Source organism: Lissotriton helveticus, chromosome 5_1 (assembly GCF_964261635.1).
Source record: "Lissotriton helveticus chromosome 5_1, aLisHel1.1, whole genome shotgun sequence".
NCBI lineage: Eukaryota > Metazoa > Chordata > Amphibia > Caudata > Salamandridae > Lissotriton > Lissotriton helveticus.
The window spans coordinates 349,398,875-349,419,073 of record NC_136065.1 but is presented as its reverse complement, the minus strand read 5'-3'; the positions used below and the strand labels follow the sequence as shown (position 1 = coordinate 349,419,073).

Here is a 20,199-nt window from a genome sequence, read left to right as displayed (position 1 = left end):
TCATGTAAAAATAGTTAAGGTAATCTATACCTGCGGTATATTTCATGTTTATTTACATGTTTTTATTAATCTTGCACAAAAATGCCAGTTGATTGAAACACTATAAGCCATAAGCGATACCCTTATTAAAGAGAACACGCCTCTTTAGATACCCCCTGATCCGACTTTTTTGTATCTACCTAATGCCCTGCATGTTGGTAATAGATCAGTGATTTAAACATGGTGAATCCATGCTTCAAAGTAATACCTAGCACTGTTCTGAAGAAGAGTGTGTGTATGACTGCACTTTAAAAAAAGTTTTTTTTGGTTTGTTTTTGTTTTTTTAATTCTCAGAAGAGTAGGGCCCATTGGCATCCCTTCCCGTTTCCAAATGCCTTACCACCTTCTTTAGACAAAGAGTCAAGGGGGCAAGCAATTGGGGAATCCTGGGATTTGCAAATAGCTTGTCTGCATTGCCAAATAATAAGTTGTGGTTGTTGCTGAAGGAAATGTGCATGAAACCAGCAAAACAAACTGAAAGCACACTTGGAATGAATTATGCACGTTTGTTTTCATTTGACCAGTATCATAAGAAGCAGATTTCGACAAGGCAGTAGGAAGTTGTAGTGCAAGTATGGCTACACTTTCTACAGTAGATTACTTGTCACCATGGAGGGTCATGGCATAAGCACTGGACAACTACAAATTTCCAGGAGTACACTAAATAACACAAAATATGTGAAGGGACGCTTGTGATAAAGGGTATTCGCCAGATGTTTTTTTTTCACTTTGTTTCTGATCAGAAACATAACCCTCCATTATATAAGGTGGTATTTCCAACCTACGTACCTGAAAATAGACTCGTACCTTTTTGAAGGTGTATATTTCTGGATGTTTCCAAAATAATAAAGTGAAAAAAATATATTTAAAAACCTTTTTCTTCGTGTGTAGGTGTTCCAGATACTTTCCATGACCATACACCTTATTGTGATCCATTCATACACCCTCTTAATGTTCTGGCCAGACCTTTCTGTAGGAGTAAGTCCCTTTCAATAATGATATCGTACATCATCATTTTTGTTTTACAACTGGAAATATTATTTAATGCTGCACAGGGCTCAAGTCGGGGTACCACACGGGTGGGCGCGTCCCTCCACTTATTTTACCGGGAGCTTGATAAATATAAACTGCAACTGAGTGCTAGCTACCTGTCGTGACGTTACTTCCTGTCATGACATCAGCGTCCCCCCACTTCTCCGCATTGTAGAGAGCAGTGTTCAGAGGACCTTTGTTTCCAGGGTTTTCTCCCCGATCTGTACAGCTGCCACATACGACAGCCTGGATCGATCGCCTGCTCCAACATAGGTGGCTCACCACCGCATCTCACTTCAGTTTTTTCAGTCGTGCTCGTTCTGAACACACAGATTTGCTGGTGTACCTAGATAGAGCAGTTCGTTTGTTTTATTGTCCGCCCTTTTCTTATGATCCCTTCCATGTGTGCCTCCTGCCTTTATGCTGTACTTTATAGCACCCATCATGGCATTCCTGCAGCCATGATGGGCAGGCACTTAATCTGCTGACAGACGGAGATGCCTTCAGAGGTTGTTATGGAGGCCGAATCACTAAAAGAACATGTTGAAAAGGAGAGCTGCCGAGGCAGCTCGGCTGCAGCGTCCGGGGAACGTTCTGCCTCTTCACCTTGGGGGTTGGACAGGCTCGGAGCTCATGAGCTAGGAGCTTGAGAGCCACAGCTTCGTTTCTCCTCTTTGGGCTCCACGTGCTGCAAAGGAGGGTGCAGAGTAGAGAGTGCAGAGTAGAGAGTGCAGAGTAGAGAGTGCAGAGTAGAGAGTGCAGAGTAGAGTGTGTGCAGAGTAGAGAGTGTGCAGAGTAGAGAGTGTGCAGAGTAGAGAGTGTGCAGAGTAGAGAGTGTGCAGAGTAGAGAGTGTGCAGAGCAGGGGCGGCTGGTGACATTTGAAAGAAGTAGGGCGTAAACTAATTTGCATATTGCAGCGAGCGAGCCCGAACCACCTTGCATCCATCCATACATCATTCATGCATCCACCCATCCATCCACCCACCCACCCATCCTGCATCCATACATCATTCATTCATGCATCCACCCATCCACCCGCCATGCATCCACCCATCATGCATCCACCCATCATGCATGCATCCATGCATCCATCATTCATGCATCTACCCATCCATCCACCGACCCGTCCTGCATCCATACATCATTCATTCATGCATCCACCCATCATGCATGCGACCATGCATCCATCCATCCATCCATCATTCATGCATCCACCCATCCATCCACCCACCCACCCATCCTGCATCCATACATCATTCATTCATGCATCCACCCATCCATCGAGCATGCATCCACCCATCATGCATGCATCCATGCATGCATCCATCCATACATCATTCATGCATCCACCCATCCACCCACCCACCCATCCTGCATCCATACATCATTCATTCATGCATCCACCCATCCATCCATCATGCATCCACCCATCATGCATGCATCCATGCATCCATCCATACATCATTCATGCATCCACCCATCCATCCATCCAACCACCCACCCACCCATCCTGCATCCATACATCATTCATTCATGCATCCACCCATCCATCCATCATGCATCCACCCATCATGCATGCATCCATGCATCCATCCATACATCATTCATGCATCCACCTATCCATCCACCCACCCATCCTGCATCCATACATCATTCATGCATCCACCCATCATGCATGCGTCCATGCATCCATCCATACATCATTCATGCATCCACCCATCCATCCACCCACCCACCCATCCTGCATCCATACATCATTCATTCATGCATCCACCCATCCATCCATCATGCAGCCACCCATCATGCATGCATCCATGCATCCATCCATACATAATTCATGCATCCACCCATCCATCCACCCACCCATCCTGCATCCATACATCATTCATTCATGCATCCACCCATCCATCCAACATGCATCCACCCATCATGCATGCATCCATCCATACATCATTCATGCATCCACCCATCCATCCACCCACCCATCCTGCATCCATACATCATTCATTCATGCATCCACCCATCCATCCATCCATCCACCCATCTAACCTGCATCCATCATTCATGCATACATTCACCCATCATGCATGCATCCATCCATGCACCCATCCATTCACCCATCCACACAGTGACAGCATTAATGGCCGACAGCAAAGTTAAGGCATCAATTAGATCTCAAATATTCCCTGCGTCCTGTTGTCCAAACACCTCCACATGTCAATTCTTACCGACCAAGGGTTCAATCTAGCGTTGGAACTGTTTTATTTTCAATAGCTATTCCCATAGTTTTAGTAAAATGAGCATCAACAAAATTACCAGAAGCCCCAGATTCAATCATTGGCTGAATCTTAATATTTGCCCTTTCTGCAAACTAACTCTATAAACAAAAACAAATGCCGCTGTGCTTTTTGCACTATTTGGGTCAAGAAGATCCGGGACACTACATAACGAGAACTTGAAAGTGTGGCCTCAATCATTAATAGGTCTTCTCTTTTTCCACGTACTGACTTTCACTTGTATAACTTTTAATTTGGATTTCAGGTTTCATGGGACAGTCTTTTAAAAAGTGGATGATTTTACTACAATACATGTAAAGTTTCGTTTTTCATCTTTTTGCCCTATCGTCTTTATCAACAGCACCCCGTGTACATTGGCTCTGGAAATGAAGGAGTCTTAACAAACAGAGGCCGCAGTACGAGGGAGGGAGAGAGCTCTGCCCCCCCAGACAGGGGGTTATGTATCCGGGCTATGTATTGACCAGCCAATCCTGGCGCTGTATGCAGCGCCAGGATTGGCTGGGGGGGCACCATGAGTGCTCGCCCAGTCGCCCTGTGCAACCCCGTGGGCTGCGGCCCGCCCCCTGGCCCTCTTTCTAATGGCAAATTCAAAGGGAAACAATCTGCGCATGCGCGGGCATGTTTGTGCCCAAAACCCACTTGCGCAGCTGCAGCAGGCCCATTCTCTCCCCCCGCACTCCGGAAAAGTCGGGTGTCTCCTGGATTCCCGGCCGGCAGGTAGCGCGATTTTTTTAAATATTTGTATTTGGTTTTTAGTGAGGACGCGGTGGGTCCATGGGGCTTAGTGGGGCTACGCCCCTACGCCCCAATGGACGCACCGCGCCTGGTGCAGAGTAGAGAGTGTGCAGAGTAGAGAGTGTGCAGAGTAGAGAGTGTGCAGAGTAGAGAGTGTGCAGAGTAGAGAGTGTGCAGAGTAGAGAGAGTGCAGAGTAGAGAGTGCAGAGTAGAGAGTGCAGAGTAGGGAGTGCAGAGTGACTAGGGAGTGCAGAGTGACTAGGGAGTGCAGAGTGACTAGGGAGTGCAGAGTGACTAGGGAGTGCTAGGGAGTGCAGAGTGACTAGGGAGTGCAGAGTGACTAGGGAGTGCTAGGGAGTGCAGAGTGACTAGGGAGTGCTAGGGACTGCAGAGTGACTAGGGAGTGCTAGGGACTGCAGAGTGACTAGGGAGTGCTAGGGACTGCAGAGTGACTAGGGAGTGCTAGGGACTGCATAGTGACTAGGGAGTGCTAGGGACTGCAGAGTTACTAGGGAGTGCTAGGGACTGCAGAGTGACTAGGGAGTGCTAGGGACTGCAGAGTGACTGCAGAGTGACTGCTAGGGAGTGCAGAGTGACTGCAAAGTGACTGCTACGGAGTGCTAGGGAGTGCAGAGTGACTGCAAAGTGACTGCTAGGGAGTGCAGAGTGACTGCAAAGTGACTGCTAGGGAGTGCAGAGTGACTGCAAAGTGACTGCTAGGGAGTGCTAGGGAGTGCAGAGTGACTGCAAAGTGACTGCAGAGATTAAGCTAATGGCAATGTAAATGACAATGCCATTTATTTATCTGTTTTCAAAACCAACACATAAATACAAATTTTGTCATTTACAATGCCAATAGCTCTAACTTTTCCAAAGGCGAAACCATTGCATTGTAAATGCTTATTAAATTTCAGTTGTTGCACTCCATAGGAGTGCATGTGTGACCGGTTCCCTTTCCACCCTCCGCCCGCTGACATGGGGTTGCTTACTCCGTCACACTCTCCACTCACCCTTTTCCCAATGCCCATCCCACCCTCTTTTCACCACATGAGGCGTTGCTTGCCCCCATAACCTGTCCCTCCTGTACCATGCCAGTCCCATCCTCCATTGTTTTTATTTCATCACAGGATAGCACTGCTTCTCTTCAATGCCCCACACTGTTCCCGGTCTTTGGCCGTCCACCGTCTTTCTGCTGCTAGGAACCAGTTCCCTTAGTTCTTGTGAAGGCCCATCAATTAGACATCTTCCCAGAGCTGTCCCCCTGCTGGATTCATAGTGAGTGTGATGACAAGATAAAAATGCTTATTTGATAACTACATGTACCAGAGTGCACCTCGGGCAGTTAGTTTCAAAACTTGTCAGTGTTACTGGACACTTCAGATCGAGCTGCATATACAAAATAAAGCAATCAACAACTGAAAGATGACCAGTGAGCCTTTGCAAAGGGCCTGCCACTGTGCAGCAAAATGTGTGGCAGCGTGCTAGTAACTTTGAATCCATTTGAGTTGTGCAGCAGATGCTGGATTTTTGGGCAAATGGGGTAAACCTATTATTATACAGAAAAAGCAGTGAAATCAGAAATACATAAATCCTGTTTCCCTGCCTGCAAGCGATGCTCAATTTTTTTTTATTTATCTCCAGTGTGGGGCCGTCAATGTTTAGAAACAGGGTAGAAGTTTTATACCATTGGTTCGTTTGCATTCATGTGTACTGAGCTCTTTCCCAGGAGTTCTGTCTTTACAATCTCTAGTGAATCCTGAAGGGACTGTGAAGCAGCTATAAGACCACGAACAACTTCAGGATCATAGTGAGGTAGATATTAAATTTACTACAGAGGACGGTATTCCAAGGTCAAATTCCCTGCGAGCTCCTTGTTGGTGCAATCAAGAATAAAAGTGCACTTTAAAACAGTGATTCGTGGGCAGGCCCTTTCTCTGATTGCTGAATCCAAGAAGGCTAGGAATCGGGAGGTGGTGGACCTTGAGATAGAGATTGCTGAGAGGGAGGCCGACTTAGAGTCTGAGATCACCTCTGATAAACTCCACGCCCTGGGTCTGAAACAATTTGCTTATAAATCCTTGGTCACGGATGCGGCTAGACTGATGTTCCGGGAACAGCAGGGTCGTCTGTATGATGTGGGGGATAAAGCGGGTAAATTGTTGGCATGGTTGGATAAGAAAGAGAGAGCGAATCGTGTGGTGCCTGTGATTCAGTCGTCGAATGGTGTCGGAGTTACAGACCCGGTTGGAATAGTTGAATGTTTTGCTGAGTATTTTCGTGTGGTGTATACCCCTGTGTCTGGACGAGATGTGGCTGACTCTCGCCTTTTGTTGCGCGATATAGCTTTGCCCAGTGTTTCCGATCTGGACCGTGTCTCGTTGGAGTCCCCTTTCACTATGGATGAAATAGCGACTGCCATTCGTTCGCTCCGTTCGGGCAAGGCCTTGGGCCCGAATGGGTTGCCAATTGAGCTGTACAAGCTACGCCCTGACAAGGTAGCGCCCTATCTTCGTGCCATGTTTTTGGAGTCCCGGGAACGGGGTATTCTCCCATATGACCAGCGTCTTGCTACGATAGTCGTAATTCCCAAGGACGGGAAACCGCGGGACCTTTGTTCGTCTTATAGGCCCATTTCCCTGTTAAATGTTGAGCCTAAGGTCCTGGCTAAGCTCCTGGCAACTCGCCTGCTGACGGTCATTAGCGACTTGGTTCATCCGGACCAGTCCGGATTTATCCCACATCGCAACACGGCTCTTAACCTACGTCGTCTTCACGGCGCTGTTGCGAGGGCTGGGCTTCTGACGGAGCCGGCCATTTTGGCCTCGTTAGACGCCTCGATGGCTTTTGACACGGTTGAGTGGCCCTATCTTTGGGCAGCTCTCGAAAAATTTGGTTTTGGACCTGAATTTATTGGTTGGGTGAAGTTGTTGTATGTGGAACCCTTAGCGCAAGTGGTGGTGAACGGTAGAGTTTCTGTCCCCTTTAGCCTTGGTAGAGGGACCCGTCAGGGTTGCCCCCTGTCTCCATTGCTTTTCGCGCTGGCCTTGGAACCGTTAGCTGCGTGGCTTCGATGGGAACCTTCCCTCAAAGGGATCCGTTGGTCACCGGACTTTGAAGACCGCGTCTCTCTTTACGCGGACGACATTCTTCTTTATCTGACATCCCCGCGTAAATCTTTGAACGTCTTATTTGATGTTCTTACTTCGTTCGGTGCTAACTCGGGCCTTGTTATTAATTGGGCTAAGTCCTGTGTGTATGTTCTCTCGGGTGTTTTGCCCTCTTTGCCGGCCAGATTCCCTATCCAGGTGGTCCAGTCTGGCTTCAAGTATTTAGGGATTTTTATTACCCGGGATTCCTCCCTCCGGTTTGAGCGTAATCTCCTCCCCCCGCTTCTTAGATTGCGACTGGATGTGGCCCGTTGGCGTAAGCTGCCCCTGTCTCCTCTGGGTAGGGCTGCTCTCTTTAAAATGATGTCTTTGCCGCGGTTCCTCTACGCCCTTCAGAACTCTTTCGATGATATTCCTGCTACTTATTTCAGAGAAATCGAGAGTCTGCAAAGACAATTGATTTGGGATGGGCGTCCACGTATAGCCCTTGCGAAACTTACTATCCCTTGGTACGACGGGGGCATGGCACTCCCCGACATCAAGAGGTACTACTGGGCGGCCCAGCTATCGGCCATTAACCATGCGATGTACTCGCCGGGTCGCGATCCGGCGTTTGAGATGGATAAGCTCCAGTTGCCGGGAGGGGACTTTAATAGAGTGCTATATTCCAGATCGGCCGGGCGCCATCTTGTGGGCCCGACCAGGGCAGCGGTCAACGTGTGGCGCGCCGCGAATGTGAGTTTGGGATGGGAGAATCGGCTGACGCTGGCGACTCCGCTTTATGCTTCTGAACGTTTGGGATGTCTCTGGTCTTCTAAGGGCTTTGACCGCTGGGATGTGATTGGGATTTGTAAAGTGGGTGACGTTTGTGTGAATGGTCGCGTGAAATCATTCCAGGCCCTTAAGGCAGAATACGACTTGAGTGATAGAGAGTTTTTCCGGTATCTGCAAGTCCGACATGCCTTGGCCTCGGTTCTGACTCCTGATGTGGCCCTGCCCGAGTCTTCCCCCCTTGAAGATCGTATACTAGATGGACACTTGCCCGACAGCACCATCTCTCTCATCTACAAGAAACTGATTCATAATCGCGCTGATTTGTTGGTCCGACTCCGAGAGATGTGGGTAGGTGATGGATTGGAACTAGATGACGAGGACTGGCAGTCGGCGCTCTCCTCCCCGAAGGAGGTCGCCATTCCCGCCCGTCTTCGTTTGGTGCAACTTAAGATCCTCCACCGGGTGTATGTGACTGGTCCGCGTCTGGTCGTGATGGGTTTTTCCCCGGATGGCTTGTGTAAGCGTGGCTGTGGGATGAGCGCTACCTTTATGCACATACTCTGGTAGTGTCCTGCTGTGTCAGCTTATTGGGTGGATGTGCTTGCGTTGATGACCGTGGTGACGGGTGTTGACCTGCGGCCTGAGGCCCGTCGATGTCTGCTGAATGTGTGGGAACCCTCCGATTACTCTGTGGCCCAGACTAGATGGGCGACCCTGGGTTACATGGTCGCGAAGCGTGACATTGCGCAACTCTGGGGCGCATCCCGACCTCCTGACGTTTCAGTGTGGGAGGACAACATGGACTGGTCCATGTTCCGTGAGAAGACAGTCTACGTGGCTAGGGGCAGGCCGGGGGCGTGGACGAAAATCTGGGGTCAATGGAATGCATACCGTGGAGAAATTTGTACCCCTCCCTTGGTTGCCACCTCCGATGTTACCCTGTCTCCTTAGGCTGACGTTCCCGAAATTTTTCGCTCTGTTCTAGGATTTTCCTGTCCTCCCTGCTCCCCCCCCCCCCTCTCGGCCTTACCGACTCTCATTGATGTATTTTTGCTCTCCTGTTTCGTGACCTCCCCCTCTGCTATTTGGGCTGACTTGATTATTGCACTTGCCTATGTTTGTGTTGGTTATTTTCATGTTTTATATAGAAAATTGTTGTATCCTGTTCTATGTCTGGAGCAATTTCGTTCTACGATTTGGCCTGACCTAGGAAATGATTGTTTATTTTGTTGTATAGCTCCTATATATCCTTATATCGTGTTAAGTTAGCATAGGTACATTTGAGATTTAAACGCCATTTTTCCTTTCTTGCAACTTCTGCACACGACCCTTAATTGTTGACTTAGCTTTCAACCTAGTAGTTTGCCGTGGTGAATGTGAGAATAATATGTTATTGCTCTGATATCTGCTTTGTTTAATAAAACATGTCTGCACGGAGAGTGCTGAAGTTTCAGGAGCAACACGATATGGAATTGTTATGAGGTCTGATCTCCACGCCTTCATAGTCATAACACAAGTGCAGCCTTTGCCAACTTGGGCTTGAGGCGGGATTGATATTGCTTTGCACGAGAATTGTTAACACACTTGATGCGGTGCACATGCAGAGAGAGCTGGTGTATGCTGATGTGATTCCTTCATGCTAGGACACTAAGGTATGGGCCCGCCCTAAAACAACCCAAAGAGACCTTCTTAGATAATAATATAATATATGTGTTAGGGAGGGTGAGATATAAGTGTTGTTAACTCTTATTCATTACAGCATGTTAACATGCTGTCACCATTCGCTTTTTATGTCTTAGTAACTATGCTGATAATTTTGCTACTGATAATAAGTATACTTGTATTATCAAAGATACTGCGCCTGAGAAGACGGCATTAGTAAATAAACATTTCAAATGCACATGTGTCTTCTTTACTCCATGTTCTGGTTTGTAATGATAATATAACGAAAGAGTGTTCATGAGCCCTACGTTGGGCGCCATGTTGCAGGGTTTCTGTACTCACACAGAACTGTGCACAGAGGAGTGGAACCTCCTTGGATATACATTTGGCTGGTCCTTTTTTCAGTTTACCTTTTTATGTCAATTGGTTTTGTGTTTTATTTTTTTCGGATTATGAATGGACACTATGTCGAGGAGAGAACTTGCATTACTCATTTGAATGGAACTTTGGCCCCACTTTCCTCTTCACATTCTACACACAGATTAAAAAGAGACTTGACTTTGGTTAACATCACAGCGTGGCCTGTTCTGGATGGAATCGCGTGGGATGCAGTTCGTTTTCAGATTCATGGTCCAACGGAAGTCGTTAATGTCCCTAATGTACTAAGAGTTAATATGGGGGATGTGGTGAAACAAAACATTCGTTCTGATGATTGGGATGTTAATGCTGTGGAAAGTTTGTTTTCTGATTTGAAATATTATGCTGCTTTTGATGCTGAGGATTTATATTTAGAATCTGCTAATTATGGTGAATTGTTCTGTTACCAACATTATGGCAATCACTTCTTACACAAGACATCTTCCCGAAGGGATGCGGTTAATTTTACTCAGTGGGAACATTGCCCAGCACCTACACAAGGGAGTTCAGAAACGTTTCTAAAAAAGTATACTTATTTCACTGACTTCAATCAGTCCAATCCCGAGTCCTTTTATTTTAAATTTAACAAACAGCCACTGTCCAAGGTTCGACTTACAAATACAAAATTGTTATATTCAAAGGCCTTCCTGAATCAATTAGTTACTGGAGGGTATGAGTTATGGAAGGATACCATAGACCTTAAATCAGTTTGGGGCTCAAGGGCCTGGCAGGTACAAGGCACTGAGGCTTTGCACCGTGCATGTCTCATCCCGAATCATATGTGGTTTTTAAATGAAACCATTTCCCAGACCACATGCTTTGGATTGGCTACATCTAAGAGGTTAAACTCCCCGTCTTTCCCGGAGTTGGAGGAATATGAGAATTGGAGTAATTTTACTAAATTGTCCATTAGAGAAATACAGGCTCTGCTTCTGAATTCCTCCTTTAACATTTCCAGTATGAATCCCAAGGGTTGGCTGCTTTGGCACCGTAGTGCTGATTCTTGCCAAAAAAGATTTTTAAATATAACTGACGGTTTTAAGACTGTTAGATCTGATCCCCGTTTTGATTTGAGTCATACTGTCACCTCTTACTCTGTTGGCAAGTTGTGTCAAGCTTGGCTGAAACATTCAACTTTACCTGCGGTTAAGTATCACCTTTCCAAACTGAATGCAGACGTGGATTTGAATGATTTCATTAAGGGCCCAGCTAGTGGCAGGTCGAAAAGGTGGTTATATGGTGTTTACAATGAAATTTGGAAACTCTCACAGATTGAGGCTGCTTCACGCCTTAGGGCTATTGATCAGGCGAATCTTGAGAAAGTGCTTGCAGTCGTTGACAATAGCATTAACGTGCTTTCCTCTAGAATTTACACATTAGATAATATTGTGTCGTCTGTTGTTGATATTGTACATGATGAAGTATCTGTATTATACCATGGTCAAAATCAATTACGTTCGATCATGCAGTTTGCATGGACACTTCAGACTCTGAAAATGGGTAAAGTTCCCTGGGGATACATGAACGTTTCTTCTTTATTTGCACCGTTTAATTTGACAGACAAACAACGCTTGCTTTCAATGCGTGATGCTTCCTTTTCTATGCTACATATTGAAAGGTTGGAATCTTTACCTTTTTCTGTGGCAGAATCCACTGCTGCTACGTGGCTTATCCACGGTTTAATAACACTGCCTTTTGCTTTATATAAGTTTTCAAATTGTATGAAATATGTGCCAATAGGTCGTTTTGAACCCTTAGGTAGCGGTTTTCTTCATGAGGTCTGGTCACTCCCATACACATACAGATGTTTCAAGGATGACCAAGAGGTTTATCTAACAGGGGATGAGTGTACTGAGACTCCAGATCATTCTTTAATGTGCAGACACATACAATTACACGGTTCATGTAACAAGGACCGCCCGAATATGGCTTGCGTTTTACAGGGCACGCCAGTTCCTGCTATCATCCCCACGTTTAAATTGTTAGAGAATGGTAGTTATTTAATGCTCAATAATGAAAACTGTTGTGGTTTAATTAAAGGTATAGCTTTCATAGTAACAGTTAGTGAGCGAGTTATTTGCTGCAGAAATGTTCTTTATCCTCCCACACGTGAACATAGGGAGTCTTCCATTTGGCCACAGATACCGACCTTGGGAGCAGAATTCAGCGGCATGGCTAGAATAAGAGCTCTATTGTCCCAGAAAGAGGTGGCCTTGAGCTCGGCCCGTGAAACTTTCGTGCTTCACATTGCTAACACCCGCACGGAGGTTCAGGCTCTTTTAAACACTGATTTGCCCTTGCATTTCGGAGCCATGGTCCGTTCTATCTTTAACGCGTCCTCCACGACGGGCCTAGCACATTTTTTTAAAGTTGTTAGCGGTGGTCTCGTGACTTCCTTTGAGAAGATTTTTGGAGTCATCCCTGCTTTCTTCCATTCTATTTTTTCATCCTTGTTTGGAGGGTTTCCGTTTTTGCTTGCATTAGCGGCTGGCGCTCTGGTGGTTTTCTGTCTTTTTAAATATGGATGCCCTTCCTGTGCAAGACCACGCACAGCTACTACTGACGCGGTTTCGCAACCGCATGCTTGATTACTATGGCACACTGCCGTTAGCGACTCTAAGCACGGCGTTTGGATTATCTTTTCGGTTCTCCTATTTCACCTGTGTCCAGCCTGTATTTCGCTGCCTGACCTGTGATTTCCTTTGGGCCATTGATTTGTGTCTCTGCGGACCAATATCTGCTGACGTCGATTTTGATCAACTGATGAGTCCTATCATTGCTCACGAGTTGGTTTGTTCTGACGAAAGGATTATGGCCTTGGCGGTGGCACATGGACTAATGGGTCCCTGGGATGTGTTGTCGGCAGCGCAAAGTTTCTTGGAACGAAGTTTTCTTGAAAACCCACCGTGCTGTCCTCTGATGGTTATAGAGGATCCGGTGCTGGAAGATCACGTATGTTCCTTTCATCTTTTAAATTGGATGGCTGAACTGTTTTCGGATGAGGACAGTGACTTCCTCCTGGAGGCTGTTGCAGCTTACTTTTCATATACAGTCTTATCATAGACACTGCCTCAAATTGCCATGCTGATTGATAGCATTCCCTTGATTTTATTGACTTTTGGTCAAGACATTTTATTTTTTGCTTGCCTATTGGCTTGAGCCACATTATATTTGTGGGCTATTTTTTAGCATTAGTTTTTATAATTGAATTTTTATTCATGCTCGTTTATAAATGGATTCTGCTCTCATGTGATGGCACTTCTGTTATCTTATTTAGTCCGTTCTCGGATCATGGGGGGGTGTTGTATAGCTCCTATATATCCTTATATCGTGTTAAGTTAGCATAGGTACATTTGAGATTTAAACGCCATTTTTCCTTTCTTGCAACTTCTGCACACGACCCTTAATTGTTGACTTAGCTTTCAACCTAGTAGTTTGCCGTGGTGAATGTGAGAATAATATGTTATTGCTCTGATATCTGCTTTGTTTAATAAAACATGTCTGCACGGAGAGTGCTGAAGTTTCAGGAGCAACACGATATGGAATTGTTATGAGGTCTGATCTCCACGCCTTCATAGTCATAACACAAGTGCAGCCTTTGCCAACTTGGGCTTGAGGCGGGATTGATATTGCTTTGCACGAGAATTGTTAACACACTTGATGCGGTGCACATGCAGAGAGAGCTGGTGTATGCTGATGTGATTCCTTCATGCTAGGACACTAAGGTATGGGCCCGCCCTAAAACAACCCAAAGAGACCTTCTTAGATAATAATATAATATATGTGTTAGGGAGGGTGAGATATAAGTGTTGTTAACTCTTATTCATTACAGCATGTTAACATGCTGTCACCATTCGCTTTTTATGTCTTAGTAACTATGCTGATAATTTTGCTACTGATAATAAGTATACTTGTATTATCAAAGATACTGCGCCTGAGAAGACGGCATTAGTAAATAAACATTTCAAATGCACATGTGTCTTCTTTACTCCATGTTCTGGTTTGTAATGATAATATAACGAAAGAGTGTTCATGAGTCCCACGTACCCTGAGGTACTGTAAGTTCATGTTCTGGTTTGTCTAAACATTGGGTGTTTGATATGTCCAATGAGACACTGTAGCTAGCTCGGTAAGGGGTGAGTTGGTTGCTAAGGTAAGTTTTGGGACACCCTAATTTGCCGAGGTTCCACTCCTCTGTGCACAGTTCTGTGTGAGTACAGAAACCCTGCAACAATTTCATGTGTCGTAATATGCGACTTAGCGGCCAGCCCGTGTGGTTGTGGGCCCATCTATGTAATTTTATGTGATTGCTCAATAAAAGTTTTTAACCAGCTGTATTAATATTTCACCTTTGGAACGTGTGACTGGGTAATTTTTAAACTGGTTGGTTGTGGTAATTAACTTCATAACCGCTTTCTACCAAGGCCTCCATTTATTGATGAGGTATAGACCCCTTAGCACTGGACAGCAATGGTTTTGATACTGAGTAAATCAGCCATAGCGGACGATTATGGCTACTGTATACTGCTAAACCAATCCCAATTATTGATTGTGGGCTTCAGAGATTTTTAAACAATTCACCTTTACAGAACGTAATTATTGGTGGTTAATAACATATCCTGTAGTTTGTTGATGCTAGAAACTTTTAAGCAATTTACTCACTGTTCACACTTGTTTTATTGGAAATGTCTTAAACTACTTATTATAGGTGCCTAAGGTCAATGACGACTAATAGGCCAATCACTATTGGAGCTGGTTGCTGATGATTTCAAACGTGCTTAACATTAAAACTTGAAGTTTGACTTCTAACTTATTCACAATTGGATTTGCCACCTGCTAACCATTGGTAAAACTTCTACAAAACGTATTTGAGTCCATGGATATTTGAGACTTCTTATGTATTAGTCATTAGTGGTTAAGGCTATTGTTGACCTACACTTTCCCAGGGAGATTGGCATTACTGGTGACGCCAAAACAACTTACCATTAAGACATGATGATATTAATGACTTACAAACTATTAACTATTGGAGCATGATTCTATTAGTGACTAGTCTACCACTTACCTGTCCAGCATGATGCCATTGCTCACTTCTAAAACACTCATCATTAAAAACATGATGTCATTAGTGTCTTTTACACAATTAAAGCATGAAGTCTCTGGTGGCTACTAAAGTGCCCACCATTGGAGCATGATGTCATTGGTCACTTCTAAATCACTCACTATTGGCTAATGATGTTATTATTGACTCGCCACTGAATATTGAGGCATTACCGTTCTTGACGGTGGCTTTCAGAAAGTTCACAACCACTTTAGAAAACAGATTCCATTGGTTCATTGCACCTCTTAGATGTATCTATAGTAAAGGCTGTCTTAATCTTGACAACAATAATGAGCCAATTGCGTACTCATCTTCCTAACTTTCTATATTATCCATTCTGCCCAATGCATTTGGATGTGGAACATGTCTCCCATTCTGCCCCAAAATGGTTCTTCTTTGTGCTTCTAATTGTTTTTGGTCCCAGCCTTCCATGTTCCTTAATTAATGTTGGGACTCTTATGACCTCTCGCACCCCTGTTGTTTCTTTGGGAAAAAACCTATATTGCCACTCCAACTCCATGTTTTCTGATCCTACTACATTTGTGCTCCCAGTGGATGGGAACCCAGATCCGGACACCCCTAACTGTGTCACTTTCCAGTAGAGTGAAATATTTAGTTCTTTGAAGACTATTTGAGAAGATTGTTCAGGGAAAGAATGTTAATTTAATAAAGTTGACTAGATCAATATTGATGAATCTAAAATTGCACAAAAGTAAAGATTATCACCTTAATCACTTTGGTACCTCCTCTAGGTTCTGTGCGACTATATAAATGAAATTTGAATGTAATGTAATACAACCACATTAAAATAAGCATGAAACAGAGAATACGGACGGAATATAGTACTCAGATTTAGAATAATACAAATCAAAATAAGGATAAACTTCAGCTCATTTTGGTCTTTTAGTTAAGTCTAATCAAGTTACTAGAAAGATGGAAGGGGCTTCTTGGTCTTTTGAAAGATTTTGACATCAAATTCTTGCTCTAGGACTCAATTACACAAAAGGTAGTACTGTACACAAAAAAGGTAGTAAGTTACACAAAAAGGTAGTACTTTATTCTACTGAAAAGAAAACCCAAACCAATGGGGAATTCGAATAATTTGCATCTACTTGGGCAGATGGAAAGACAGCCAAATGTCTCATTTTAGAAGAGAGTACCTCTGTGTGGTCCTCCCACAGGGAAGGTACATCAAAAGTCCCAATATCTGGGCATGGGAAGGGTCCGTGGAACACACTCACTCACACTCAGAAACTCTCACCAGGAAAGGCGTATAAGCACACTCAGATCTAGACCAGCTTAATTGTGGTATCTTTCTGAAAGGGGTGTTTGACATTACACTGATAGCTCCACAACGTCAATTCTGCCTTTGGTGGTAATGGCGCGAGAGGACTAGAGCCCCAGGGAAGCTAATGATATTAAATTTAGATTGACAAATAATCCCTTCGAAATTCAACGCTACTTTGAAAATAGCATATCCCCCCTAAAATAGTTTAAACATTAGGAAAAAAAACGAAAAAAAGGATATGTAGAGCAGGAGGATAAAAGGAAACACAGAAAATAAGGAAACAATAGCAGGCAGAAGAGGAAAAAGCAGAAGAGGAAAACGAAGTATGGGGGTTACTCTCCTCCTCCAAAGGAGGAATAAAAAAAAGGGAAAAAGAAAAGTAATATAACAATGATGAAGGTACAGGGAAAACAGTAAAAAATAGAAAAAGATGAAGGGAAGAGGACTAAAAATGATATGGGGGTTATTCTCCGTTAGGAAAAAAGATGGATAGAGGAAAACAAGGGGGAGAATAGCGTCTTGAAATGAAAACATACACAACAGGAAGAGAAACAAATATAACTCAGGAGAAAAACAAAGCAAACAATGTAGATGTAATAAATGGGAAGTAAAACAACGTAGGCGTAACAAATCAAACTAACGATGTGCATTCAAATTGGGTACACTGGCACTGTATTCTGTGTAATTTATGGACGCAACCTTTTTATGGCGGAGGGGGGAAGAGGGCGGTTACACAAATTACACATTATAATGGCCCATCAATTTTTATCTGCTTTTTCTCATAACGTGGCCACAAATACCCCCTTATGTTTGCAAAGTCTGCTTCGAATCCCCCACTTATGATATCCTTCATACTTGGAGCTCATCCAACTGCTACGTGGGCCACAGTTTACAGAGGACAAAGGACAGACAAGCATCTACAGCATGACATTATTACAACCATCAATATTCTATGTTTTGAGCCTTACCATAGACTTTCCTCCAGCCGGCACAGACCTGCTTTTCTGCAACAATAAAAAGTAGTTTTGATACAAAAGGTCAGCTGCGGTCAAAGAATACAAAATAATGTAGGTCTAAGCCACACGTGTTGCAGTGAAAAGACAGACATACTTCATTCTGTTAATCAACTGTGGATATTGTTTTGGGTAAATGACATTGCTGTAGCAACTTATTAAATACTTGGATAAAAAAGTAATAAGAAAGCACAATATTTATTCGCCACACAGTGTCTAACACACGGAGTAGTTATTTCAATGACACGGACTACTACAACAAAGTATGCATTATGAGGCCAACAAATACTTTTACTTTTACAGTGGCAACTCCTCAATAATAAAGGTTTACAAAACCCATGACAAAACAAAACAAGCCTTGACAAAGCCGAATGTTTTGCAGTCAACGTCGGACCTCTTTGCTTTGCCAAAGCTTGTTTTCATTAGAGGGAATAATCCACAGAATCGAGCCAAGCCCATCTTTGAAAATGCCACGGTTGAACGCGGAAAGCCAGGGGGATTTCGTGGACAATTATTTTCACTATTTCAAACGGTTTGCCTGGGGGTTAAACTTTTGTTTTATTTCTGGCTTGGGAGTGCAGCTGTCTTCACGCCTGTTGTTACCAATGCTTTAAAATATGCACAAAGTGGGCTATTGCTCCCCCCAGATAATTGCAATGTATGAGGGACAATTTTATATTTGAAATGTACACTGAATCATCGCACAATAAATGCTTTTTCAAATAGATGCAATCTAGGGGGAAAGTAATCTTTCTTTTATTTATTTTTTCACATTAGCTGGATGTTTTTTAATAGATCAGGCAGGACTCAAAATCAAGGCCAATGCGTGTGTAGCGCATCCCAGAAGAAACATAATATTATTCCATTTTACACAATGTTATGTTATGTTAATTGCCATTTATATAGCGCAAAAATCACCAACGGTCTCTAAGCGCTTGTTGACAACAATACAACCACAGATTACGTAAATTATGTCCGGGGAAATATTGAATGGTTATGTTTTTGGTAAGTACAACTAAACATAGCGTTCTGTAGGTTTAGTAAGTTGCATCAAACACCAGTTGTGCATACATTATCATTTAATTGCTGTTCCAAGACAACGAGCAACCTTCGTGGTGCACTACACCAGCTGCACAACCAAACGTCTGCACTTTCTTTGCCGGACAGCACTCAGTGCACACTGCAACTTGCAGCAGGCGCCTGTACTCGACCTAAAACTGTGCTGAAGAAGTGCTTCGTTTGTTAAAAAGAGCAGGCTGCCAAAGTTTTCTTAGGATCCTGCAGCTTGGAGTGCTGAAAGCCAGGGTACCAAATATGAAAGCTGCCAGGTCGTGAGTCACCTCTTTCTCCCACCAACCTAACCTTCCTGACTTAACACATTCTTCCTGATTCTTTTTCATCCCTTCTTTCTCCCTTTGTCACCTTTCTGATCTTTCACTTCCTCCTTTGTCTCTTGCCCTCTAGGTTTAATTTAATTCTAAACGGTAAGCTCAGGTCAGCAAAAGGAGGGCAGGCGCCCAACTTCTGTAAGCACCGACACAAATAAAGCACTGGCTGAATATGCCACTCTCATATTATTCCTCCTACAAATTGTGCTTGCCCACAGCACACTAATGTACCCTGTGCCTCTGGTGTGGAGTCAGCAACCCAGACTGGGAAAGTGAGTCATGGGTAATAATTAGGCCTGGTTGTGAAATTATCATCCGCTCGCGGAGTTTGCAGAACTTTTCCCACTCTGCATAGAGTGCTGAGTTCTGAAAAACTCTACTTTGTGGAGCGGAGTTTTTCTGCCCGCTCGTGCTCATCAACGTTAAGATGGTGAGTATGTGCGAAGAAAATCTTACTCCAGAGCACCTCCCAACAAGATTTCTCAATGCGGGCGGTCACGGATGGTATGTACCGCTCACGTTGAGAAAACTTCCGTTCGCATTGAGGAAGCTGCCCCTCGAGTACTACATCTACTCGAGCAGCAGAAAGAAGTAGTAGCACCCTCTTGTGCTATGTGTGGTGCTGTTCACGCAGATTTCCCAGGGCAGGACAAACACACAGCGCTAGAAATCAGCATGAACAGAGTGACCTAACGCACTCCACCACTTGCTGAACTCCAGGTAGTGCAACAGAGTTTTTTGGCCACTTCATGGAGTTTGCTGCCTTCAATTACTATTTCCTTAAAATTGGAACATTACTAAGATCCTTATAGTTGAAAACAAATTTTGCAGAGAATTTATGCGGTAAGGCATGTTTTAGAAAGCTAAATGCAGTTTTTTTTTAACAGATTTGTTGCATTTGTATGGTGTTTACTGAGATGTAACGACTTCTTTGCTTTGATACCGACTATTGTCATCATACATTAAAATCTATCATTGGCATTTTTAATACTTTAACCCGTTGCGTGCTCATGATGAGCTGAGCTCGTCATGAGGCACGGTTGAGCTGCACTCATGACAATCTGAGCTCGTCATGACCGTTGGAACGTTCACACGCGGGGATAATTTCCCCGCTGTGCTGAATGTTCCAAAACGGGTGTGGTCGTGACCAGCTCAGCTCGTCATGAGTGCAGCTCCACTGTGCCTCGTCACAAGCACGGAGGCGCCCCGCGCGGCCCCCCTCCCCCCGCACAGCAGGTGAAAACGCCCCACAGCCAAGGGGTTAAAACTGTGGTTCCCAAAGTGTGCGCCATGATAAGAAGTCAGGGGCGGCGCGGCGCAGCGCAGGATGTGTCTTCCCCCCATG

At 44.4% G+C, this 20,199-nt stretch overlaps 1 protein-coding gene across 1 annotated transcript in view; it reads right to left on the bottom strand.

The window, feature by feature from the left end:
• PLCH2 (phospholipase C eta 2) overlaps positions 1-20,199 on the bottom strand; it is a 631,566-nt gene that overhangs the window by 190,896 nt on the left and 420,471 nt on the right. The window contains exon 12 of the mRNA XM_078642469.1: positions 17,422-17,457. Within this exon, the coding sequence (XP_078498595.1) occupies positions 17,422-17,457 (36 nt within the window). The remainder of the gene's footprint in view (positions 1-17,421; positions 17,458-20,199) is intronic.